The following is a 26191-nucleotide window of genomic DNA, read 5'->3' as shown; positions in this document are numbered from 1 at the left end:
GACTTGAAATATTTTATTACCAACAGAAAAATCCATAACAATATATATATATATATATATATATATATATATATATATATATATATATATATAAAAATGTTGTATTTTCAGCTTGCAGTCTAGGTACAAGCAGTAAGTGTACACATATACACATATCACATACATCCTGCAGTGAGTGGGTGCATCCGAATTGCCAAGTGCCTACACAATCTTTCAGTAGTCAGTAGACAGTACTATCTGTGCTGTATACTTTTAGTTCAGTAGGTGCGCACAGTAGGCAGATATTTGTTCTTACTTCATCTGATTCATTCACTAAGGAAGAGGCGTCATTTACGTTAACCGAACCGGCCGCATCCATCCGTTTTTTTTTTTGTTTAGTTTTATTCAAGAAGAGTAAAGCACATATAGCTGCAATCAGGTAAACAAAAAACAATATCACAATGTAAATTAAGTTAAAGATTAAATAATATACAGTACCCACAGGAAGGTACAAATGAAAGACAGTAATGTGCAGAATATAAAGTAAAATAAACCAATAAAGACGCATACATAGTGAATTCATTATTTCAATAGAGGTTTTATAATAATGCAGACATTTGTTATATTTTCTGTTGTTAATTAAAAGTAGTGATTTCAGATTTTTTTACTGATTTAATGAGCCATTCGCGTTTCACTGTACCGGCCGTTTGATTAACTCTAGATTAAAAATTGATTCAATTAATCCATGCTCCTTTGTTTTGATTTGGAGGCGCACGTGAAGTGACGTCTTACTTGGCACAGCATTGTGGGTGGTAAAATACAATTCATTTCCTGAAAGGATGCATCCGATCCATACTGCATGAAACCCAGAAGTTAGTATCCATGCTGAAATGTTCAGTTTACTGAGGTGGACCCAAAAAGGCAGAAAGGGCCAGTGTTTGTTTCTGGGGGCGATGAGCCCAGGAGGAGGGGCCCAGTTTGAGTGTTGTGTTTACAAGCTTTTTTCTACCTTTAAATACATCTTAAAATGTAGCTTATACTTTGCTTTTTCTTTTTGTTAAGGGTAAATATTTCAGGTGACCTTTGAATTCCAACACAAACATGATCCACTGTGATATCTTTACTAGATAAAAGTAGTTAGAGGCAGTTGCAGCGAAAGAATACACAAACAAATGCTCTGTGCTTTGATTTACTTTATGTTGGACTTCACTTAGTTGTGTTTGATTACAGAAAAATGGGTTAGAAAAGTGATACGATCCCACTGTAGCTTTCTTCTAACAGTCATTATGTTCTACCGGAGTGCTTGTATGACAACACATTAGAAAATGCACCAAGTTCACATAATGAATACATTACTTACTGTAACATCAACTGTTTATACTTCAATTTAGGTGAATAGGTCATAAATGTAGTTTGAAATGTATGGATTGAGATGTTAAAGAAGTTCAAATGAACCATACATTAAAACAGATGAAATAAATATTGAGCTCTGTTTCCGAAGTGGCTGTGCAAAGTATTTGACAAACAGGAAACTGAAGTGAGAATAATTATAACAGTATTTCAACATATTCCTAATTTATGAGCACCAAATATGAAATCTTGTTTTCCATTTCTATGTGTGATGAGGACAACAGAGGTCAAATCAGACAGAGCAGCACCTCCAGCCAGAGAACTGTCCCAAATGATTTGGTGTGTTGCATAGTTCTTGTGTTGCCTAGCCCTCCTTTCATACAGCAGGGGATGTAAGTGTCATGAAGCTGAAGGAGTCCTGTAAGGTGGTACCCACAGGAAACGGAGTATTTTATCATCCAGACAGATTCTTCTGTATTCTTCTTACTGGCCACCAGGAGCTTCCTGTCTCTGCAGGAAGTCCTTCAGCTCCAGTTTGTACCAATCAGGGGCCTCTGGGCCATTTTTCCCTGTGGCCTCGTGATCGTAACCATAAGCAACATACAGCTCCTCGTCTTTCTGCACGGCCCGCAGCGTTCGGATGCACTTGATTATCCCAAAACGGGGGTGGAGGAACCTGCACAAAACAGAAATAGAAAAAATTGAAATTCTACAAAACAGACCGAAAGTGTTTCACTGCGCTTCAACGAGGAGAATTTAAGGGCGCGGTCACACTGGCAATCCGAACTGTGCCTAAGCACGTCTCACCCCTAAAGTCCAGTTTGTTTGACCAGTGTGACCGCTCCGTGCCGTACTCGGGCATTTAGCCCTAACATACAACTAACAGCTGCTTGTGGAGCGACTGTGTGTGTAGCACTTTAGCGTCTCTCACAAGGGGACAACAAAGTGAATCGTACCGTAAACATTGTTCCTCGGCTTAGTTTATTTTGATTCTACTTTTTGCAGTTTAGACAAAACATTGAATGATTGAAATCCAAGTTGGCTATATTGAAAAGGTATTAATAGACGACATTTATTAATGTATGGTGCAAAATTAAGGAAAACTCATAAAAAAAGACTCTTACACTGATATGTCAGCACTCTAATGTGTCAAAGTATGTTTTTAGTGTTACTTTTGTTACGCCCCACCATAAAGACGGCCCTACAGGGCTAACAGCAAACCATATTAAAACCCATTAAAAGACACTAACCACCTTAACAAAAGTCAAAACAAAGGGATTTATTACAAAATGACACACTAAATGATAACAAAGATCAAAAGAGACAACAGACAATCCCTAACTGAGCAGCACAGCAGTCCCAACTCAAAATGCCTCTCCTCTCTGCAGCCAGCACTGGTCTTTTAAGCTCTGAGGCCAGGTGTTGCAATTCGTTGTGCAATTAGTAGCTTCACCTGGGCTGGAGACAACGGAAGGGGAGAACGGACACAGGGCACAGGGAAACATACAGCCGTAACACTTTGTATAGACTTTTTACATTTGAAAATAGTTTTGTTCAGTGTTTTATTTTGTATAACATAAGATAAGACACTTTATTGTCATTGTACGCGATACAACCAAATTTGGTTGGTGACAAACAGCCCAGCAGCAATCTGAGATTAAAATAAGATAAAAAATTAAATATATTAAAACAGCAGGTTAGGCACATACAACAGCACACCATATAAGTACAGGAATAAGTTATTGCACAGAGTAACCATATTGCAGCATGTTTAAAGTGCAGTATAGTCTCAAGTCTTAAGGCATGTTCTTTGCTTCCTGTTTGGATGAAGGCCTGCTCTTATTTTGGAGGAAAATAAGGTACTAAGGAAAGGTAGAAAGAAAGTTATGACATTAACTTAACCACAGAAAAAGGAACTCGCTACAGATTTCAGTAAATGAAAACAGCTCAAAGGAAGTCTTCCACTAAGCTGTGTGGGTTATGGTTAAAGCTGACCACTGTATCGCCACGGAGTAACAGGAGTAACCCAGCGATCCCTACCGTTGTATTCATTGGTACAGTTCTTGTAACATTTAAATCTTTTTGAGACTTGTTCCTCACTTGTGTATTTCTCTTCCTGTCTTTGTACTCACGGTTCGTATTTGCAGTTGGGGGTGAAGGAGTGATTTCCTTTGTGACCCAGAGACGCACAGTATCTTTCTATGAGGTCGAATGGCCGCGGGACGTCGATCACCGTGTCCTCATCCAATGAGATTGTGTTTCCGTTCATCGCCCAGTCCCTGCTGTCCACCTGAGGAGGCCACGAAAAATGGTTTAATTAGTACAAATAATAAAAACATTTATACATTATTAACGAACCAATATGTACCTCTGACACCTAGTGTTTAGAATTTGATACTGCAGTCAAAATCTAAGTTGTCTCCCCCCCGCACCCTTTTCCATTGAGTCGATGCACACGCAGGTTGCCGTGTCGTGGACAACTGAAGCTTCAGTGTTTAGCCAACTCTGCATTAGCCTTGGAATCTTTCTGCATTCTAACCTCTCTCCATTTTTCAAAAGCATCTCCAATACTGATCCTAGTTTTACCTAGTTTCTTTCCCCGCAGAGCTCATTAGAAAAATGCAGAGGCTTTTTTTAAAGATTTATTTTTGGGCTTTTTGTGCCTTCAAAGGAGAGATAGGACAGTGGATAGAGTTGGAAATCAGGGAGAGAGAGAGAGAGGAATGACATGCGGGAAAGGAGCCACAGGTGGGATGTGAACCAAGGGCCGCCCGCTTGAGACAACAGCCTCCATACATGGGGCGCGCGCACTAACCACTGCGCCACCAGCGCCCCAATGCAGAGGCTTTTTACGTCAGGTAGAATCAGTTCTATCTGAACCAGTTTGCTTCCTCGCTTCCATCGCTCCAACACCTGTTGGTTGGCAGTGATAACTGGTCTCTTATCTGGCAAACTGAGGGATATCCAAAACGTTGATTCCTACAAAAAAACAACTGTTTTTACTCATTATTTGAAGCTTTTTTCAACTGTCATCTATTACGTAAACTTAGTTAGATTTTAATTTTACTGGACGAAGCCTGAGTGATGTCACCCATCTGTTACTGCAGGGGGCTTTGGAAGCTCATCATTCTTGAAATGCTCAACCCTCAGTCAACCTAACAACAGGCAGAGAGCTGGAGCTGAGGGCGGGTTTTAAGACAAACAGCATGGCGCCAACCTGTCAATCATGTCAGCTACGCTCTTAACTATGCATAAACTCGTAACCTTCATAAAAATCCAAACAGATGCGTTAAAAAAAGTTCACCCTCCGTACATTGTGTTCCCATGAGATAATTACTAATCAGACCTATATGGTATTTTGCACCATGCTGTAAACATGTTAATATCTGCTGTTACAACAGACTTTTTTTGAATGTGGTGTGTATGTGACTTCCGGGGCTCTTGCAGCTGGCTTCAAGCGGACCCTCGACGTAATGCAGGGTTTTTTATTTCAGCATTGGCTTCATTTTTAACACCAGACGTTGCTGCTTGGTTCAAGCTGACTTAATGTTGGGATTTTCATTTTATAAATATTGCATCCAAGTTGTAATTTTCAAATTTTGAATGACTTCAGGGACTCTAAAATCTTGCCAAAAACCCTGGTTATACTCTTGTTTGGCTGTCACTGCTATTAATAGTTTCTTTCTCATTAACGACGCTCCTTGTGCCATACCTCAGAGTGTGTGATTCGGACTCCGTTATAAAAAGCCATCACGGTGTCCGTCTCAGCATCGGTCTTTGCAAACAGACCCTGTCCTGCTCCTTTGATCAGAGAGTCTGCAACAAAAACCCTGAAGACACGGTGACAGCATGAAGAGAAGATGGAACATTTATTCTGACGCTGAATTCTTGATTTGAGGGTAAGTCATGGATAAGGCTAACATAATGTATAAACGTACATTTTGCTCTCATAAGGATCAGGCAGCAGAGTGTGTGTGGCGATACAGGTGGACGTGGACTTGTCGTATGAGTAAACTGGACCTTTAAAAACATAGAGTGTTATGTTAGTACAAAAGCCTCCTTCAGTAAATACAGAACAGCTCAAGCCTCACTAATCCAACTTCATATACAAGTTGTAAAAAATGACAAAAGAGCAACAGTTTTTAGACCATGTGTTCATTTTAAAGCCATTCGTGCCAGGAAGTGGGTGATCATTCTACAGTATACCCGTAAATTGGTCTCACCTTTAATAGGACGCTGCCACCGTTTTAAATGAATGTAATAAAAGTAAGTCTTATACAGTGGATTTTACAGTCAGTCACTTTAAGGACCAATATTTAACTCTGACACGTAGCGTTTACAATGGGTACTACAGTCCAAATTCAAAACACTGCTATATGCAATGCGGGTATGATTTAATGCATAAATGGTAGATTTCATTAGACAGGTTCGATCTTTAAGCCCAATGGATCTGTTCTAATGTGGAGGTGACACTTAAAGGACTAATACAAAACTCTGACACCTAGTGTTTAAAATAGTTACTGCAGTCCAAATTCAAAACATTGGAGAGTTGTCTCCCCCCCGCCCCCTCCTCACTAGAGTATGCTCACATAGGTTGCCATGTCTCAAACACTGAAGCTTCAGTGTTTATCCAGCTCTGCATCGGTCTGTAAACCTTTCTGTGTTCTAACCTCTCTCCATTTTTCAAAAGCATCTCCAATATTGATCTTAGTTTGAGCACGTTTCTGCTCGTGGAGCTTATTAGAAACATGCAGAGGCTTTTTATGTCGGGTACAATCACTTCTATCTGAATCAGTTCTCTTGCCCACTTCCGAGGGGCAATCCGAGGGGGGTCCATTACGGCTGAGTGGGGGTGCTTTAAAACTGCCAACGTTCTCAGATCCAAACAAATACTGACATTCAGGACCAGAGTCTAAAGTTAGAAGGAGGACATACTGGCTGCTGCGTTGTTGTCAGAGAAGCCAGCACTTCAACATGGCACGTTTCCTTAATGTCTGATGGTAAGGTAATTTGATCACTGATATGCCTGCATGATGAGGTCATTTTATGAATGAATTCAGTACAGATTGGACCTTTAATAATTGTCATATTTCATTGATTCAGTTGAAGCATGATCATGCTTTTTTTTTTAAATATCTTTAACAAATTTATTTTGAAAACTTTTCACAATTTCGTGATTATTATTTTTGCTTTTATCATTGTTTTTTTTTTTTTTTATCTTTTCTCATCTTTGATTGTAGCCTGAAAAAGATCATTTTTTTTCTAGTCTCTACTTCAGCTTTTTACAATGTGTCAGTCCATTGTAAAGTCAATTAAAGCCATTTAAAAAGCAGCTTATAAAGTTAGACATGTTTATGATCAATGACGTCTCCACTCACTGTTGGATGTGATTTCAAAGCGTGGTCTTCCGCTCTGATTGGAGATCAGGGTGGCGCAGCGAGCCTCAATCAGCTCGCCGTCCACAAAGCTTCCATGAAGAGCGGTGAGTCCGTCGGGGTAGATGTACGCTATAGAGTCACCAGTCAGCTCCCCGTCATTATTCACCTCACCAGACACACAGCCTCCATCCTAGACTCACACACAGTACACACCAACATCCACAACAGACACAGTTAACAAAGGTTGTCTACACTTTCGTTTCCGAGAGTCAATAAATAAATAAATACGGTTAAATGGTCGCATGAGAAACCTTTAGTTTTGGCTCTTAGGATATATACCATACCAGTGTGGGATTTCATATTTCGTTACGTTTGCTGTCGTCAAACAGCCATCGAGTTGTAGAATATGTTTTGTATTGAAATACTACTCTGTGTCCCTTCACATTTTCACTATCTACTTTATTTCAGCTGCTTATAAAAAAAAAAATAATAATAATAATGATTCGTCCAATTTTTTTTAATGATTTACCAACTGGAACAAACGATACAGCATTATTGGAAGCTTGATCCAAAAGGTAACTGGACTGGTTGAAGACGTTACACCTCTCCTCCGAAAGGCTTCTTCATTTCAAAATGTTCTGGTGGGCGGAGCTAGAAATGTAAGCCTCTTAGTATGCAAATGATCGAGGATGACTCACATTACATCCTACCATGACCTGGATGACTGAGAACCTACTCAGACAACACAGCATTATCCTCTCATTTCCAGCATTCGAGCCTCTCACCCTTACTGCTTATTTCCACATGTTCCGTGTGTTGCTGCATTTTGTCAGCGCCGCGGTTTTGCTCCATCAGACGGCACGCGCCCTGCCCCACTGGGTCCATGAGCAGCTGTACACAAGATGTTCTCAAGATCACACGGGAATAAAGAGGAAACAACATGTTGCTTTGTCTTTCTGAGGTTGCTTTGTTGTTCATTCGGGGCCTGTGTTGACGTAATGCTGATTAAGTGATGGGAAATATGATTGAAAGAATGCTCTGTGCGTTTCCTTATCTGTATATTTCTCCGGGTTGATCTAACCTGTCCAGCTTAACGCGTGCTTGATCGAAAATGGACTTTGAGCGTATTTGAAACGGAGCAGTGCGTGGTGGCACTGCTGGCGAGCACGATGTGGAAACAGGAACATTGAGTAGAATGACAGCGGACAGCATTGTAGAGCGCAGTGCTGACGGACCGCAGCATGCACGGACTATGTGGCAATTGGAAGTTGGGAGTGACATCAGAGTAAAATGGCCTCCGGTTGAACATGATGAACCTTGTATGAAAACATGGCGGTTGTGTTGCACTGAGCACTGAGCGAACTCACAGGGTAGTAGACTTGACAATCTCCACAGCGGATGTTTTCTTTGTACTGGCCCTTAAAGACCAGGCGGCCCTCTCCATTGAACTCCTGAGCGGGCCCGTTCAGCTCGCCGTCAACGTAAGTCCCGTGGAGGACGCCGCCCTCTTCATATTTGTACACCCCCTGACCCTGCAGAGCATCGTCTACATAGAAACCCTCCATGGTGCTGCGGAGAAACGCAGAGGAGAGCTGCGATGAAACTTCAGCTATCATTATGTCCTGTTACCTTAGATTAAGAGATGTAAACAAGGTCAGTGCTGTAACCATTTTCAAAGTGTATATAAATAACAGGGCTGACCCCATGTAGTCATATTCGACGATTCGTACATTGGAGCCAATAAAGGAGCATTCCATTCCAGCTATATGGGGGTGTTTATGTTTTCTCCAAATAATTCATGGCTCATAGCTTATCTTGGTATACATATCAACTAGTGGTGTGAGATAAGACGACCTTAGATCGTGAAGGATGAGAATCTGTTGACGATCTGCCAAAGCAGAGAGATCGTAGAATAAGATACAGTTGAATTCTGCAGGGCTAAAATAGAACAGAAACACAGGACTAGAAGTCTACTGTTGTTAAATGAATGTACTACTGTATGAAAATGTGCCTGATAAAGCCTACAATAGATTAAAAAATACAAAAGAGGACACTGACAAAGTCATATTTATAAAGTGGTGCAGAAAACACTTTAATTGTGTATAAAATGTGATTAGAATGAAGGGAAAGACATTTCTAGTGAGATCTTTTTTCAAATAGACCAAACTTATTAGCACCGTTTTTGTGCATTTAAAAACTTTATACAGGGAAATATGTATGGTTGAACTGGTCAGTAACTTGCATATTAGTCTTAAAGATCAGTGTGAAAAAACAAGCGCCGACAAGAGATGTCAGTCATCGATACAGTCGTGTGTCTGTGTCTGCTGTATTGGACATGTTTAATATGGTTATGAGGTCATATTAATGCAGACTTAATAAGTGGGGAAAATGATGTCCTCTCATAGAGTAATCTGTTATTCCAAGATTAGAAGACAAACAGTTTAATGATGGGGTTAAACTGAAATGAGAATATGGAACAATGGGCGCAAAATAACAACAAAAAACGATTAGGTGATCAGTCGACGATGGGCATAATTTGACGAATCAAGTTGGACTACGTAAATCCTAAAACAGGGACAGGAGTAAAAAAAAAAACAGCCTGGTGATTAACACATATTCAGATGTCCAAAAATCAAGACAGACTCAAGAATGCCATCCCAGTGGCGCTACAGTTCATCTTTCGCAAAACGTGTTATCAACCTGAAGATTTGATCCTGCCTTCTGAACGTAGACTAATACTCCATAGTTTGTTTAAAATGTACCGCTCTGATAACACATTTTAGGTGCTATGTGGCTGTTTTCTTTGCCGTACCTTCCATCAAAGAAGAAGAACTTGCCCTTCCCATTCTTCTCTCCGTGGGAGAAGTGTCCTTCAAAACGATCACTGGATGAGTATGTTACTGTGCAGAAGCCATGAGGCTGATCGTCCTCGTCCAGAGGACCTGAATACACACACACACACACAGCAAAAAGAAACACACAAAGGAACAGTAACAAAGGTTTTTTTTTTTATATATAAATACATTTTATTTAGTTTTTCAAAATTATAGAACAAAGAAATCCTGACGGGGCAGGATAAAACACACACAGACAACCATATGCAACAAGACAAAACATAAACAGACAATGACGATAGCCTCGTCCTGTGAGGAAGGCACTGAGGACCTGATCGGACACGCCTCAGATCAGAAGCCCAGCTTCCCTTCAACAGGACATGGCTTGAACATAGACATGGAAGGGGAGGGGATGGGGATGCCTATTCTGAATTGCATGTTAACACAAATAATAAAGAATACAAATTGATCCATATACCTATCTACTACATACATTTGCATGTAAAGTCGTAAATAAACAGATTTAATTAACCATATATACATTGGTTTCAAATTGTGATACAAAAGGGGTCTGTGTGAGAAAAAGAGAGATATACACAAACATATAAATTTACGCACATACATACACATACACATGTAGCCTACACATGTAGCCTACACATTGCGATACAAATCCAGTAATAACCTTCAGGGCGTTAAACAGGAACGGTAACAAAGGTTAATGTTTGATTACATGAGGTGGATATAACTTTCGACTCATCAGCTGAGCTGTCTGAGAGTTTGAAATGACAGCAGTTATGTTTTCTTTTTACAGAGAAAATAACATGTGATTAATCGTGATAAATAAATAAATGATGCATTACTCTCCGATATCAGAGACTAGAAACGGCCCTGGGCGCCTACAACAAGATTTCAGACGTATGTTGTAGTTTCATTCACAAAATAACCCTGGATTCTGTCGCGTCACACAGTTTTCATTCTTTAAGATGTGGGAACATTAAGGACACAGTGTAATTCAAAGCGATACAAACACAAAGTAACAACACGCCACACCTCTGCACCGTTACTAATCATCAGAAACCGGACGCACTTTGAAACAGGACTTGGAAAAACTAATATGTATCCGTTCTTGTTGTTTATTTTTGCTCTGGTTGAATTTATCCAGCAGCCACACTGTCAGCGGGACTCTGGTCTACTACGAGCCTCCCTCACTCGCTTGTCACGCGGGTTTCCTCCTGAAATAAAGTCCGCGGCGCGGGGCCTTCTGACTCACCGGCTTTATAACAGATTAAAAGTGAACCAGAAAACACGCTTCAACCAAAACATCGTATCCTACCTAACAAGGAAATGAAGAGCAGAAATGTGGTGTTTACCTTCCACGACCTCTTCTAGGTTTTCGTCATCGCTGTCCATGCTGCACGAGGCTGCAGAGCGAGCAGCTCACCTCGTCTCCGCACGTCAGCCACGAGGCGTCAGCCGCGCGTGTTATGATTTCACATCTGACGAGTTCAGAGCTGACGAACACTTAAGCAGATGTGACAGAATGTCAAACCCATTAGTTCACAGATTTCGTTGACAGACTGGGTATCAGACTTATCTTGGACTTATGAGATCATATGATGCATGGCTTGGTGGGTTATGAGGAATCCAGTTTTTATCTCTTAGATAAAGTATAGTTATTTATAAGTCAGTCAGTCAGTCAGTCAGTCATCATGACACAGCAACAAAAACAAGAAATCAAAGATCAAATTTTTCTAAATATTACTTAAATAACCCAAATAATCCAACAAAAACAAGAAAATGTCTCTTAACATGTTTTCTGGACAACTTTAAATATCTGGTGCCTAAACTACAGTGGCCCTGAAGGTAAACAGCAACCTTTCCTTGAGTGAAATGTTTTTACAGTTGACCTTCAAGGCCACCTTACAAAATTCAGACCAAAAATAAGTATATTTTACAGAAACAAAGAAAGGATTAAAGAAAAACATTGTTCATGTGAAGGGAAATGTCCTAAAATGTCATTGAAATAAGGCTATTTACCGTGGAATATGGGAACAAATTTGCATTTTCTGTTTTAAACAGGAACACAGACCACATTTTAATGTAGGTGTCTGAATGATTGCAGTTTGTTTAAAGAAAGTAGAAATGTTAAAAAATTATTAAAGGGAAATAACAAATGAAGGATGTCCCATGTTTTAAAAAATAGTTTAAAAGACTAATTTTGTGATCCCAAGTTGTGTGAAGTTTTCTGTTTTTATTCATTAGACTACATCTCAACACAAGTTCTGCTTCATGTGTGGTGCAGTAGTGTGTTGCTGTCTTTACAACATAAGGAGAGAGGTCAGGAAATGAATCAGTTTGACCAGAATGACCAAATCTACCAGGATGAGGGAGGTGTCTTAAAAGATCAGAATGTAACTGTGCAAAGGATGAAAACAATTTCACAAAGCTATTTTGAGACAAAGTGGGTTATTTTTTCCTCACACAACATGACTTATAACAGAAGCACTAGCTGACAATGTGAAGCAAGAGTAGTAACTAAGTACTTATTTTAAGCTATTTTTGATCATTATGAACCATATTTTTATTAGGTTCTTTCTTAAGCACATAATTTGAAATCAAAATTCAGGGCAAATACAGATTCTGTAGTCGGAGGACTTCAGTTTTAAACCTAAAGAGAGTTAAGGTTCTCTCTGGAGTTCCACAAGGATCAGTCCTTGGGGCCCTGCTCTTTAATTTATGCTCCTGCTGAGAACAATAATTAAGAAACATAACACTGCTTTCACCTTTCAAACACACAGTTGTACATTTAACTTTCATCAGAGGAACAGATTGTATAAACAATATAAACACCTGGATGTCCAGAAACTTTGTAAAACTAAAAACAGACAAGACTGAAATACATTTTGTTGGTCCACAAACTCAGAGACAGCAAATCCATCTACACCTCAAAACTATGTCCATTAAATACAATCAGCAATTCAGAGATCTTTGCATTATTTTGGATTCAGATCTTAGCTTTGACAATCATATCTCCAGCGTTACTAGAACGGCATTTTATCATTTAAAGAACAAATCAAAACTGTGATCATTCATAATCAAAACAGACTGTGGCTCAGTCGGTAGAGACGTCATCTCGTAACTGGAAGATCGAGGGCTTGATCTCCAGCTCCTGCAGCAATATGTCCAATGTGTCCTTGGGCAAGACGCTTAACCCCAAATTGCTCCCGCTGCTCCATCAGTGGTGTAGAGTTGTGTATGAATGGGATTAGATACTTCTGATGGTGTCACTACAGAAACCTCTACCATCAGTGTGCGAATGGGTGTGAATGGGTAGGTGTGACATGCGATGTAAAAGCGCTTTTCGTAATCTGAAGAGTAGAAAAGCGCTGTACATGCTCAAGTCCATTTACCATTTAAAACGGTGACTGTTATGCTGTTATGTTAATACTCAATTTGCTCCCTGTACAACACACAGTCACCTTCAATAGCCTATAATTAGTCCATAAAGCTCTCAATGATTCCACTCCTAAGTACATTTCTGACCTGCTCACATGTAGTTCAAACTGACCCAGACCCTCAGGTCATAAAACTGGAGGTCTGTTAGTCGTACCAAGAATTAGATGGAAGTCCGGAAAGAAGGCCTTTAGTTACTGTGGTCCTTCCCTCTGGAACAAACTACCTGCTGACCTGAGGTCCATCACCAGAGGTGCTCCTTGTCAACAGGCAAGGCTGGCAACTGCTTGGGGCCCCAGGCTAGTAGGGTCTGACAAACTTTAAACCATAGCAGTGACCCGAAATGTGCAAATTTTGCAATGACAGTAAGAAACCCCCCTAATGGGGGCCCATTTGACAGCTCTCACCCTCGTTGCCCTGCTAAGCATTATTGCAGTGAATACCAAAGGTTGTTGAAGAGGAATTATCTGTCTATAGAAAAGATAGCTAGATAGATAGAAAACAGAAACAGGAAACAAGAGGAAGAGGAGTAAACATGGGGACACTGGCAGACATGTTGGTGATAAATGCAAATGTAGGGCCCCTAATTATTTATTGCCTGGGGCCCAAACAGACTCCCGAATCACCACTGTCCATCACAACTATCTTTACTTTTAAAGCTGAACTTAAAACCAATTCTAATTTATCCCAAGCAAAAGTTATTGACTGTGTGTGTGTGTGTGTGTGTGTGTGTGTGTGTGTGTGTGTATGTGTGTGTGTGTACATGTTATCACGTTTCATTGGTTGTATGTACAGTATGTTATTATTTTTATTTTATGCTTTTTGGTGTTTAATGTGTCTGATGTACATTGGGTGCGTGTTTTTATTGATTTCATATTCCTCTCTTATTCATTATGGTTGAAATAACGTAAGAATGTCAAAATGTAAAGCACAATGAGCTTAGCTGTAATGAAATGTGCTTTATAGATAAACTTTCTCTTTTCTTCTATTCATTATATCACTCTTCTCGTGTGTTCTTTAGCAGGGCAGGGCTTTGATAACATGACAGCACTTGTTGTGGGATGTCCTAAAGCAAAAGCTCCCCACCCCCAGGATGTCTGTTCTGCTGGTTGTGTAAAGTTCACTTTGTACTTCATGAAGACTGAGCATTGTGCGTTTAGTTTTTAGCAGAGCCATGGGATCAAACTCCCCTTTCCTGTTGGCTGAAGTGACTCTTCTGTCGGCCCTGCAAATGGGTGAGCTGAAAATATCTATTTAACCTCACTGTTTAGTTAGAGACACACAAAGTGCTTTTCTCACATTCTCGTAAACTTATGTGGGAGTTTTCCATGTTAAACTAGGAGCCGTACCCGTACGTGACATACCAGAGAAAAAGAAAACTATACAAAAACCTTTTTTATTCATGCTCTGATGTAGTGGAACAATGATAAGCTTTGAAAGTTAAACTTCTCCTCTGTAGACATGCAGGCTTTCAGCAGACTGAAAAACCTGTCTGTCCTCTACATTTGTATGTAAATGTTATGAAAGAGATAATTAGGACCTGGCTTAAGTCTGTCTCCTTGCAGGTTACCTGGCCCGGCGGGTTGGCTTGTCCAGGATGGCCCATAAAGTCCTGCCTCCTGCTGTGACTGGACCTCCAGAGTTTGAGAGGACTTTCAGAGCACAGTGAGAGAACTAACACGTCTCTTCTTTAACTTGTGCAACACAGACTACATGTCTTATATTCTACAATATGTGTGATATAACCAAGAAAACTTAAATCTGCACAACAAAGTGTGTGCAATGCATCTGTCAGTCCACGGTGAAATATCTCAACAACAAGCAGTGGTTCATGGTACACTGTTTATTGTAGTCTTGGGGGAATTTGTTTTTTAACATGTACATACTGTTGCCTACTGATCGAAGTGTTTAGTTAACCCTAAAATGTGCAGACTTCTATAAATGTTTTGGAAAATTAAGGAATTGTGTGTGTGTGTTTGCAGTCAGAACTGTGTGGAGTTTTACCCTCTCTTCTTGGTCACTCTGTGGACCTGTGGCATGTTCTTCAATGAGGCGACGGCAGCTGCAGCAGGTCTGGTCTACATGATCGGTCGACAGATTTATTTCAACGGATATGTCAATTCCAGCAAGAAAAGGTGGATTATAAAACATTATTCTTACAATATGATTGAATGTTTAATATGTTTTATCAAATGTTTTTTTATTATTATTTGAAGACTGTGATAAAGTTGACTTGGTGCCTTCTGGTTTGCAGGCTACCTGGATTTTTTCTGAGCCTGGCCGTCCTCGGCACTCTGTCCCTGCTGGCTTTTCTTGGAATAATGCGAGGAATATTACACAAATACTTTCACATCCATCTCGACTGAATAACACAGAACACATTTCAGCAGCGGGGTCATTAGAGAAAACAAGGTTGTGAACAGGATACTCCTCTGCAACTTTTTGAATGATGTTGAATAAGTGTTTTGTATTGAAATGAGGGCTGTCAAACCAGTGATTTTTAAATCGTGATTAATCACTGAATTTCTATAGTTAATCACAAGTTTCCCTTTAAAAGTAGAGACAGTAGGGGTCCTCAGGTCAGCAGGAAGTTTGTTCCAGAGAGAGGGACCATAGTAACTAAAGGCCTCCTCTCTGGATTTGATTGAAGTACAGCTAAAAGACCTCCATCTGATGATCTGAGTGGCCAGGTAGCAAGGGGCGTGTCTGCAGGGTTTGGCCAGGGGTTGCACAGCCCCCTCTTTAAATCTGGCTGTCCCCCCCAGGTGCCACCCCAAAATCCAAATCTTTGATTGGCTATTTGCCTCATCAGAGAGAGCGGGACTTAAGTTAAAATAATAAAATAGTAATTTTAGATCACTCAACTTTTTCATTTGGTTATGGAAGGCATCTCGTGACCCCCCTCTCAGTGTCTCACGAGCCCCCATGGGGTCCCAATCCCCACTTTAAGAACAGTAGAGTCTGGAGAAGATGGCTTGGTAGAAATTAACTGTATGACGGTAAATAAGATTTGAAGTCAGGCATATCTTAATACCATAGCCCAGGGATTCCCAAAGTGGGGGTTGCGAGATGCCTCTAAAAAAACAAATACAAATGTAAAATTGTATATTTTACATAGCCTATTGCCTTCTCATTGTTAACGTCTATACATAGAAATGACTTGTATTCTGCTTCGAGTCTTTGTTGCGATAAAATACTCTAAAATAAATCCTTTTATGTTTTCTAGGATGCTGTATTCTTTTGTGTGAACAGTGTTTGGATAGGCCTTTGAGTGTGCACTGCATATATTCAAACATATCATGAAACTTCATTTTTAGATTTTTTTTTTAATGGAAATTCATTCATGTTCAAAGATTTATAGGCTTCATGTCTGCATATTTAAGGGATAATAATGTGGATTAAACAGCGGATCAAAACAACAGTTACATGGTAAAAATTGATATATTTTAATGATAAAGATACAAACTATTTTCAAAACACTTCAGATATTTTAGCAGCATGCAAACACAAATATACAATTATATATATATATATATATATATATATATATATATATATATATATATTGTACATCCACATGTGTGACAGCTCAATGTTGAGATGAGTCCCAGGCCTTCTCATAGACTGTAAATCAAAGTCTCCTGATACAGTCTGTGTTCTTACTGCTGGGCACACTGGTTCTCCATGGTGCTGTTTGAGCCCACATGGATCATCTCCACTGTTCTCGGTTTCTTTCTTCTCTCCTCTCTCTTGTTCTGCTGCTGGTTCTCCTCAGTCACAGGAGAGCTGAGGGCGGGATCACAAATACACACGGTGATCACTCAAATATTCCACTGACCCTCACTCGAGCAAGATCCAAGTCATAAAATCAATCAATGTACAAGTTGACTGGGTTGGGAACCGGAGGGTCGCCGGTTTAAGTCCCGGTGCGGACCAAGTATGGAAGTTGGTCTGGTAGCTGGAGAGGTGCCAGATCACCTCCTGAGCATTGCCGAGGTGCCCTTGAGCAAGGCACCAAACCCCCTCCCCACCATCAGCTCAGGAGAGCCCACTGTGGGCTGCTCCGTCACTCTGACATGTCTCCATTAGTGCATGTCCATAGGATCCTGTTTGTGAATGTGTGTGTTGCATGACTTAGAGTGTAAAAACTGAAATTTCCCCTTGCGGGGATCAGTAAAAGTAAATCTTAATCGTAATAATATGTAGTAGGCAAATAAAAAATGAATACAAATATGGACAATTTACATATTTTTGGAAACAAAATAAATTGCAAAACTCGTTTTAAACCAGCAGAGGGCGCTATCTGATTTTGGCTTCTCATTCTCCTGTTTGTGCATGTGTGTAATTCAGGCCTATGTGTATGAGAAGCATATCTCTCAATAATAGAGTCGTATAATAACAATAATAAAAATATATATATACTGTGTATAAAAATAAACCAAACTCCAGGGACAAGTGGGGTGCCCGGTCTCTGAAAAGTTTGGGACCTGACCTATATGACAGCTTAAAAAAAAATAAAGCTACTGCTTACCTCTGCAACTTGCAATCCACTTCAAATGAGATTATATTACGTTCATGTTTATTTAACTGAGCTCTTGCTATGTTTTACGTAAGAAAAACTGATATCTATGAAAGCTCTGCTGGTCACAGCACAGACTGAGTAGAACAGAAACACACTACAACACAGCGTCACATTTTTTCAGACAGCAGAGTGAGAATTATGTTCAGTGAAATGAAAAGTGAGGAGGTCCCAACTGCTGAAAAGAAACAATGCTAAAACCCCTCATAAGGCTTTATAAATAAACACACTCAGAATGTGCAGCTCAACATTGAACCTGATGCAAAAAAAACATATTCATATTTTGACCTACACACACACACACACACACACACACACACACACACACACACACACACACACACACACACACACACACACACACACACACACACACACACACACACACACACACACACACACACACACACACACACACACACACACACACACACACACACACACACACACACACACACACACACACACACACACACACACACACACACACACACACACACCTTGGGTTGGGGATCACAACAGGCTCATCTCCGCTGATCTTCACACACTTTGCAGGCCGCGGCTCATCGTGGGAAACTGCAGCACAAAGAGGGGGGTATCAACAGGTCAGCTCTACCACAAGAAATGCACCAAATACTGTCAGAGTTTACCCTGACATTCATGGTACCATAAATGGGGGGGTTCAAACCGTCTTCCTGTCTGATGATATCCATTGTGTTCAGTAAAGTCCAACACTTGAAGTTGTGCAGCTGTGTTGCTCTTTTAGTTCCATCTGTTTTCACTTTGTGAAGCTTGCTCTCCTATTAGCTACAGTACGGTCGTTGAGCTCTCTGCCCATAGTGAAAGTTGTTTAGTCCGGACCAAGTCGCCTTGCCCACGTCAGCTGGTCACTCCTTAACTTTAATATAGGAGTCTTTCAATCAAGTCAGCGCTCCACAAGCTTTATTTACTGAACAGTGCACCAACATTTTCTTTAGATGTATGATTATGAACTAATGAGGGAGAAAAGATGTTAAGATGCACGCAGCCAGCCTGGTCTGCGTTGTTATCCAGCACAGCTTGCAATACACGATGAATGGGGGGAACTTTCAATCGTGTCGGGTTGTGTGCAGCGTGGTGGTGGCAGCGGCTGAACTTGTGTTCATGGGTTAGTGTTTTATACCGATTTATTGGTTGCACTGTATAAAGGAAGCAGCTGATTTGTTAGATGGACAAAAAAAAGGTATTAAAAGTGAGTCTAATATTCCCCGCATTTTACGGTTATTTAAAACAAGAAATGATGCAACATCGGGTGTCAGGGCTTCACTCTTTGTTGCTGTTGTACTGAAACAGATATCCATATCATTTGATTTTCACTAGAAACATATTTAAGTTTAAAATTATGGTGCAACATTCGACTCTGTATCAAGCTGCAAAGTAAGTGACTGACCTCCGGTGTTCACATCTTGTTTGGAGCTCAGAGCCTCAGCTGTAGAAGAAGAGTCCACTTCAGAATCTGCAGTCTTTGTGTTTGTGACCTCCACCTCTGCAGCAACAATCTGCTCGACTTTATCAAGCGTTGTTTCCTCAGAGCACAAAGTCACATCAACAGGAAGCTTCTCTTTCTTTCTCTTTTGGATCAGGTTCTTCTTTGAGTCTGAGGGAACATGTTGCAGTCACATGGAAACATTAAAACAAGCAACAAGTCCTCTGGTTTCCATTCACATCACCGGAGACTCATGAAGCATTGTGTGAACATGAGTTTGGTATCACTGTTTTCACCTTTAGGTTCATATTTGTGTTGCAGCTCCTCTACTCGCAGCTGCAGTTTGATCTTGTCGCTCTGAGTCTGCAGCAGGAGGAACAGAAACAAGTTGAGTGTGAAGGAGTTTGCTTGCAACTTTTTTGTACTGAAACAAAGATTTAAGTAGTAAATGCCTTGCCTTGACCACAAAAACAACCACTGTCAGACGGGTGGTTGGACATTTAAAGTCCCGTCATCAGAAGATCTTGGATCTCAATTTTATCTAAACGTGAAGGATTTTAAACATTCCACGTCTTGGTTTAAGTGAACAATATGATATGATGATATGAGCTAAGCTAACGTTAGCAGCAGCTCAGCCCATCAGCCCCTCCTGAGCGTCTCGGCCTGCTGAGGAGCCTCCGAGGAACAGATCAGTTTCTACATAAGCTGCTCTATTCAGTGGCACTTTAACTATGTATTTCTCTTTTGTTAAAATATGAAGAAGACAGAAGTAAAAATGTGTGACAGAAAACTTTAGCTCATGTGAATAAGAAGAATAAAAGATTATAATCGCCTTTTTTAAAGGCCTCTGCTATTATCAAGTTACTGTCTGACAGACTGAAACACCTGATCTCTGTAGCTTTTCTTAACAGGACAGACAGGTCAAGTCAACATGGTCACTTCACTAGCGTATGTATCAAAACATGAACCTTCAGGATCCTATTTTGAGACACAGATGTGTAAGTGCATCTTCCAGCTGTGTATCCACAGCATTCATGGAGAAAGAGCTTCCTGTTACCTGTTTGAGCAGACGCTCAGATGAATAAAGTTTCCTCTCCAGCTCCAAAGCTCTCTGACTCTCTGACAAAGATTTCATCCTCTGCAGGGAGAGTTCATCCCCAAGACGCTCTGCATCCTTCCTGAACACACACAGCGACAGAGATTCAGTCAAAGGCATGAGTGGAGATAAAATAAATAAAAAGGATATAAGGTAAAGGAAAAGAAAGGTTTTATAATTGCGGTTCTCTGCAGAGTTACAGGACTGAATTTCTCACCAGAGATTCAAGTGTAACTGTCACAGAATATGTATTTATGAAATGATGTTTATTGATGTTATTGATTAAGAGAGAAACAGAACAAACAGATTAAACTCACACTGTGTTGTTGAGCTTCATTTTGAGCAGGTCGGTGTAGTACGTTTCATCTTGGCCGTCAGCGCTTTCTGCTGGAGTTGGATTAGCTGGCTGAGACTTCAAATTCATCTACACACACACACACACACACACACACACACACACACACACACACACACACACACACACACACACACAAAGTTTATATGATCTTAGAACATATTGTTTAACAAGTACACATCACTGCGATGATAATATCCTACCCTTTTCAGGTTTTGAACAGAAGATACAACAGAATGAATCTCCTCTCTTTTGATATCAGAGTCATGTTGAGGCTGAAACATCAGATTAAGTTTACGGGAATGTTCCTATTTTAAACCTGAGACCTGTTTGTATTGTTATCTTTAAGGGCAAACCCCTTGAAGACTTAAACCAAACCAGGTCCACTGAAAGTTCTTGTTGGGTATTTGTCTGAATAGGGATGGATCATAATATTCTATTATTCATTTATCTATAATGACTTTTATCTAATCTTAAAAATAAATATTTTTTAAAGGCTAAGATTCTGAAATCTGTTTGCTAACACAGTTTAAATCACAAAAGAAGAAGAAAGCATTAGAGTCAGGTGCCGCTAAAACGTCTGTGGTGCTGTGAAATCTGGAACTGGACAAAAAGCGAAGAGAGTCAGAGAGTTTTTTTGTGGAGCTCCTTCAAAAAAAATGAGGTTAAACTTTTTCCAGGTAAAAACTAGCACATCAGAAGTCTCTACACACAGTAGCTATGTTTACATCACACTAATAGTTGGAATAAAAACCTGATCAGAATAAAAGTGTAAACATATAAACACGTCAGTTAGAAGAGAATGATCAGATCCAGCTCATTCACAAAGACTTTTCATTCTGATCCAGAGAGGTGTTTTATGCTGGATTAAAGAAACGTTGCTCATGTAAACACAGCGACTGACATGAATTAAGACTGACTAGAGCTGTGAATAAGACATGGTCTCTCCCCTTACACATGGGGCAGGAGGTGTCTTTAGATAATGAGGAAATAGTTCACAGTCATTATCAAATTGTATTTTTGCTTGGACTGTCCAACCCTATTTCTAAGTGTCTGACAATTTTACAGCAACGATCCCTACAGACAGGGAGAGAGCCTGAAAATGATCCTGAAAGGCTTAAAGGTCAGCCCTGACAGTGAAACCACCCGGTCTGAATCAATCTTAAAGGTTTTTTTGTTATCAGTCAAATATACAGCTGTGGGAACTGAATCAAACAGACACTGCTTTATAACACTCCCGTTACGTTTACTGATGTTATAAAAGACATGTAAATGTGATTGGCTTACCTCCACCTTCTCCAGTCTCTGCAGTTTAGTCATCATATTTTGGATCTCTCCGTTTTTCTCCGACAGCATTGACTGGAGTCTCTCCAGCTGAGCCGGGTCGGCTCGGGAGCCCTGCAGCTGCATCAGAGTGGCGATCTGGACCTGACAGACAAACGCACATCCATTCAACAACATTCAAGTTACAAACAACAAAGAATGTATATAGAGCTCAAGGTTGAGCCTCTTTAACAGTCTTTACCTTCATGCGCTGCAGCTGCTGCTTGCTGAAGGCGTATTGTTTCTGCAGAGACTGATACTGGACCTTCATACTGATCAGATGTCTCTCCATGTCGGCTCGCTTATCCTCCAACTGAAACACAGACATTAAACGTCTGCTTAGTGATTTTTAACTTCACAGAGTAAGACTTCATGCGTGATGACGTTCCAATCCGTGTAACGTTGAAATAACAGATATTTGCTGTTAATGTGGAAATTTTGAGCGTGCTTGGAATAATTTAACAAAAGTTTAATCCAGTGTATTCCTTGGTGTTGGTTTTCTGAACGTTTGCAGCTGCATTTCGTGCCTACCTCAGCAAACAGGGAGTTTCCTTTGCTGTTGGGATCCTGCGCCTGCTGTAGAAGCTGGTCCAACTGGATCTGGAGGTCCCTGTTGGTCTCACGAGATTTCTGACAGAGGCACAGACATTCAACATGAGCAAACAGTCGCAGAGATACACACAGTCTCGATGATAGTGTGATCGTATCCACTAGAAGTTAGTCACTGCCTGATAGACTTTTTCATTCAGCTAATATCACGGCCGTCTGAAACCAAACGCTCCTGTTTCTGAATATGTATTTGCAGAATTAAGGAGACCTAATGTTTCTCCTGAAGATCACAGTGACTAATGTGTTTTACAAAGACTGAACACATGGAATACTGAGGAGCACAGCAGACAGGATTTCACTTTAAAGCAGCATAGTAGTTTTCACATGTGAACAACCCTAAAGTCCTCCTGACCTGGTTGTTCACATGTGCTCCTCAGAGCGGTCAGACAGGACGGGGGTCACCTGAGGTAAAATGTGACGAAAAAGACGAAGCAACAGAATCCACTATAAGTTGCTATAATGAGAATATTTGCATTACATCAGATGGTTGGTTAATCTCAGGAGGACAAATAATATTAAAATGATAAAAGGCCCGAGCATATAGACTTTGGCTACCTTGAGTATTGAACGTTAACATTCCTGCTCAAATCAGTATGAAAATATGTTTTTTAATGGTGACGTGCACATAAAAACAGCAGGTTAATGTCTCACAGCAATCTCAGTTAACTCTACTTATTTCAGTTATTCTGTGTACAAGTGTAGTGCATTGTGTTGTTATGGTTACCTCTAAAGAATTAAAGCAGGAAACAGCCTCTTTCTCTCTCTCCTCTTTCTCCTCCGTGATGCGCTCCAGGTGTCTCTGCAGGCTGCTGTTGGTCAGCTCCAGCTGCTGCTCCCTGTACTGACACTCCTGCAGCGTCTGCTCCAACTCCACCTGGGAGATTTCAAACAACAACATTTGACTTACTGTTCAAGACAACTCCACCTGATAGATGTCTGGAAGATACTGGGATCAGGAAAAGAAGCAGCTTGTTACAGAACGTTTAGAGTGTCAGCCTGCCGCTGGGTACGTCTGCTCCCCCTCACCTTAACGGTCTCCAGATCCATGATCTTCATCTGCACCTCCATCATCTCAGACGTCATGGAGCTCTGCGTGTGCTCGTTCAGAGCTCGCAGCTCCTCCATCTTGTTATTTAGAGTCTCGGTCTGAACCTCCAGTTTGTGTTTCAGCTGTTTCTCACTCAGCTGTGATTCCTCCAGAGCCGACTGCAGCCTCAGCATCTGAGAGACAAACACGAACACACATCAGCTGGTACTGTGAGTAATACATAACATGTCTCCATGAGGTCCTGGCCACTCATGACACTTTATTAGACTCTTAATTATAATGGTTTATAGCACAATATTTGTTTTAGAGAGAGATCTATTTTCCAGGATGAGAAAGGTGACATCAGAGATCATTCAGTGAAAATCACGTTTTTAAAATCATCTTACAAACAACAAGCTTTAATAAGAAGAATGTCTGACCAATGCTATACAATAACTAACAGGAGTAACTAAAGCTTTTAAAATAAATGTCATGTCTCACTGTTAATATTCTTTACTTAAGAGCAGACTGGAGGAGTGATGGTTCCAGTTGTCTCGCATGTCTTTGTTTCATAGTATTAAATATCTGCAGTGAACAGACATTTGAAGCAGACAAGAAAAGAGGAGAACATCGATTTTTCACCTTGTTGTTGAGCTCATTCAGAGCTGCGCTGTGGCTCCTCTCCAGCTGTTCCTGCCGCTCCTCCAGCTGCTGTCTCTGCTGGTTCCTCACACAGTCGTAATCTGACTGCAGAGACTCCAGCATCCGACTCTTCAGCTCCACTTCCTTCTGCAGGGAGTACTTGTTCTGCTCGAGGGCCTTTGACACACAAATCACAAGAAGCCAGGTGAAGAAGTAAAAAAAAAATACCGTAGAATAATCCAGAGAGAGCCATTGGTTAACAGATTTCCAGGCGTAGACGGTGTGTTGTACCTCACGCTCGTTGGTCATCTCCACTCTCTGTTCGTCCAGTCTGCTCTGCAGTTCTATCTGCTGGTTGAGGAGAGTCAGGCCAGCCTGAGCAGCCTGATGGAGCTGCTCCTCTTTCTCCCTCAGCCGGCTCCTCAGCCGCTCGATCTCTTCTTCGGCTCCCATCTGGGAAGAAAAAGGAAAACAAAGGGGGATGTTTTATTTAAGCTTGACGGCAATTAATGTCGTCTCTTAAGAACGACCCATCCTCTCATTGAGATGACCTGTCTAATTTAAGATTAGACACAATAACGAAAATACCACACAAAAGATGGATTAATGGTGCAGGTGGGGTAACAATAGGTTGAAGGGTGGAGAATACTGAGTCAGGATTGTCACAACTCAAGATTTTTAAATTTGATATGATTCTCTCTGAAAATCAAACAAAGCTGATACCCGTTTCAATACCACAGCAACAATCTAGCATACTGTCCACATGACACAAATGATGTTTTAATACTGAAATGTTGCCAAGAAATTAGTAACAGTTGTGTCAGGGCCGCGATGTGTCCTTGAGCAGGACACTTAACCCCAAGTTGCTTCCGCTGCTTGGTCGGTGTGTGAGTGTGTATTGGATTAGTTACTTCTGATGGACGCTTTCGATAGCAGCCTGTGAATGTGTCGGTGTGACCTGCGGTGTAAAAGCACTTTGATTAGTCAGAGGACTAAATAAACTCTACATTTACCATTAACTTTAATGTGTGAGTTTTTTTATAACTATACTGTGCTGCTCTGTTGCTCCATGTAAAACACTTTAGTCAGCTGTTGCTGTGTGTAAATGTTCTTTATAAACACATTTCATACATTACATACAGACTTTAAAATGTCTTGTTTATTCTCTCTTATTGATGTTTACTGACAGCGTGAGTGCTGGTGTTTAATTGACTTTGATATGTTTAGTTTAGTGACAGCATGAAAAGAGCTTGTTTTGATCTGTGTCAACACAGATGAGTCCTCAAGAGAGTAAAGACTCAAAGTGTGCAGAAAACACGACAGCAGAATACAAAAGAGTGATTTATTATTAGTTTGGTGAACAGGTACTCTGTAGCGAGCTATCTTCAGATAACTTTGACATCTTTTGACACATAGGTAACCAGGTAACCAGGTAACCAGGTAAATAGGTAACTTTTATTTGCCCCAAAATGGAGCTTTGTTTCCTTCACAACTGTTTAAATCAGACGAAACGCTGTTAAATCCTTTAACGTCATGTGAGAAAACTAAGCAACTCTACATTTTTATCTCTTTAATTCAAACCTTATGGGATACAAAATGAACAGCAGCCTATAAAATAAAAACAAATAAACATTTTAATTTACCTTTTCACTGATCAGTTGTTTGTCAAACCGCCGCTGTTTGAATCCAGTTCTCACAAAGTCCCGCGAGATTGCACAAACGAGAATTGGTTCTGATTGGACAGGCGGGGGAAAAGTTCAGCCAATTGCATACCAGCTTCTTCTTCTTCCTCCATTTTTTTTGATGGATCGCAAACAGCTCAAAGGTGCCTACCGCCACCTACTGTACAAGAGTGTGTAGCATCCATAGACTGTAGCATCATGTCATTTACCCGCCTGCCAACCTTGTGTAATCTAAGAATGACAAAAGAGCCCTCCTGACACCATTGACATACCAGCTTTGACGCAGAATACTGACGCAGTCAGGTTTCTGTTGCACAAAAATTAAGTTAACTAATGAATAAAAATATAATTCAGAACAATAATTAAAAAAAACAAACAAATTCTGGGATTAAAAAACTGTTTTTTGTATTAATGTC

The 26191-nt window shown here is 40.5% G+C and overlaps 3 protein-coding genes across 3 annotated transcripts; 1 reads left to right on the top strand and 2 right to left on the bottom strand.

Moving 5' to 3' along the window:
- Positions 1-1161: 1161 nt before the first annotated feature.
- Positions 1162-11072, bottom strand: setd7 (SET domain containing 7, histone lysine methyltransferase). Its single transcript, XM_020653380.3, has 8 exons — positions 10915-11072; positions 9520-9649; positions 8075-8276; positions 6708-6897; positions 5268-5349; positions 5042-5159; positions 3462-3619; positions 1162-2005 (listed from the first exon to the last, which is right to left on the bottom strand). Exons 1-8 carry the CDS (start codon positions 10952-10954, stop codon positions 1813-1815), a joined length of 1113 nt encoding a protein of 370 aa, XP_020509036.1. The 5' UTR covers positions 10955-11072; the 3' UTR covers positions 1162-1812.
- A 3004-nt stretch (positions 11073-14076) lies between these two features.
- On the top strand, positions 14077-16222 carry mgst2 (microsomal glutathione S-transferase 2). The gene is made up of 4 exons (XM_020653389.3): positions 14077-14232; positions 14563-14662; positions 14980-15132; positions 15252-16222. Exons 1-4 carry the CDS (start codon positions 14172-14174, stop codon positions 15361-15363), a joined length of 426 nt encoding a protein of 141 aa, XP_020509045.1. The 5' UTR covers positions 14077-14171; the 3' UTR covers positions 15364-16222.
- A 205-nt stretch (positions 16223-16427) lies between these two features.
- On the bottom strand, positions 16428-25866 carry spdl1 (spindle apparatus coiled-coil protein 1). Its single transcript, XM_020653385.3, has 14 exons — positions 25737-25866; positions 24385-24546; positions 24094-24270; positions 23451-23645; positions 23149-23298; positions 22347-22445; positions 22018-22128; positions 21780-21920; positions 20455-20561; positions 20099-20219; positions 19338-19404; positions 19006-19212; positions 18077-18152; positions 16428-16783 (listed from the first exon to the last, which is right to left on the bottom strand). Exons 2-14 carry the CDS (start codon positions 24544-24546, stop codon positions 16657-16659), a joined length of 1740 nt encoding a protein of 579 aa, XP_020509041.2. The 5' UTR covers positions 25737-25866; the 3' UTR covers positions 16428-16656.
- Positions 25867-26191: the final 325 nt, after the last annotated feature.

The sequence above is a fragment of the Labrus bergylta genome, chromosome 9, assembly GCF_963930695.1.
Source record: "Labrus bergylta chromosome 9, fLabBer1.1, whole genome shotgun sequence".
NCBI classification, from domain to species: domain Eukaryota; kingdom Metazoa; phylum Chordata; class Actinopteri; order Labriformes; family Labridae; genus Labrus; species Labrus bergylta.
This window is presented reverse-complemented; position numbering and strand designations above follow the sequence as displayed.

Coding starts and splice junctions, on each gene's coding strand:
- setd7 (XM_020653380.3), bottom strand. CDS start 10,954: ATGGACAGCGATGACGAAAACCTAGAAGAGGTCGTGGAAG. Junction 9,650..10,914: donor CCTAGAAGAGGTCGTGGAAG/GTAAACACCACA, acceptor GTGTGTATTCAG/GTCCTCTGGACGAGGACGAT. Junction 6,898..8,074: donor ATTGTCAAGTCTACTACCCT/GTGAGTTCGCTC, acceptor GTGTGAGTCTAG/GATGGAGGCTGTGTGTCTGG.
- mgst2 (XM_020653389.3), top strand. CDS start 14,172: ATGGGATCAAACTCCCCTTTCCTGTTGGCTGAAGTGACTCTTCTGTCG. Junction 14,233..14,562: donor TCTGTCGGCCCTGCAAATGG/GTGAGCTGAAAA, acceptor GTCTCCTTGCAG/GTTACCTGGCCCGGCGGGTT. Junction 15,133..15,251: donor GTCAATTCCAGCAAGAAAAG/GTGGATTATAAA, acceptor TCTGGTTTGCAG/GCTACCTGGATTTTTTCTGA.
- spdl1 (XM_020653385.3), bottom strand. CDS start 24,546: ATGGGAGCCGAAGAAGAGATCGAGCGGCTGAGGAGCCGGCTGAGGGAG. Junction 19,405..20,098: donor CTGAGCGTCTGCTCAAACAG/GTAACAGGAAGC, acceptor CTCCTGCTGCAG/ACTCAGAGCGACAAGATCAA. Junction 18,153..19,005: donor ACAAGATGTGAACACCGGAG/GTCAGTCACTTA, acceptor TTTGTGCTGCAG/TTTCCCACGATGAGCCGCGG.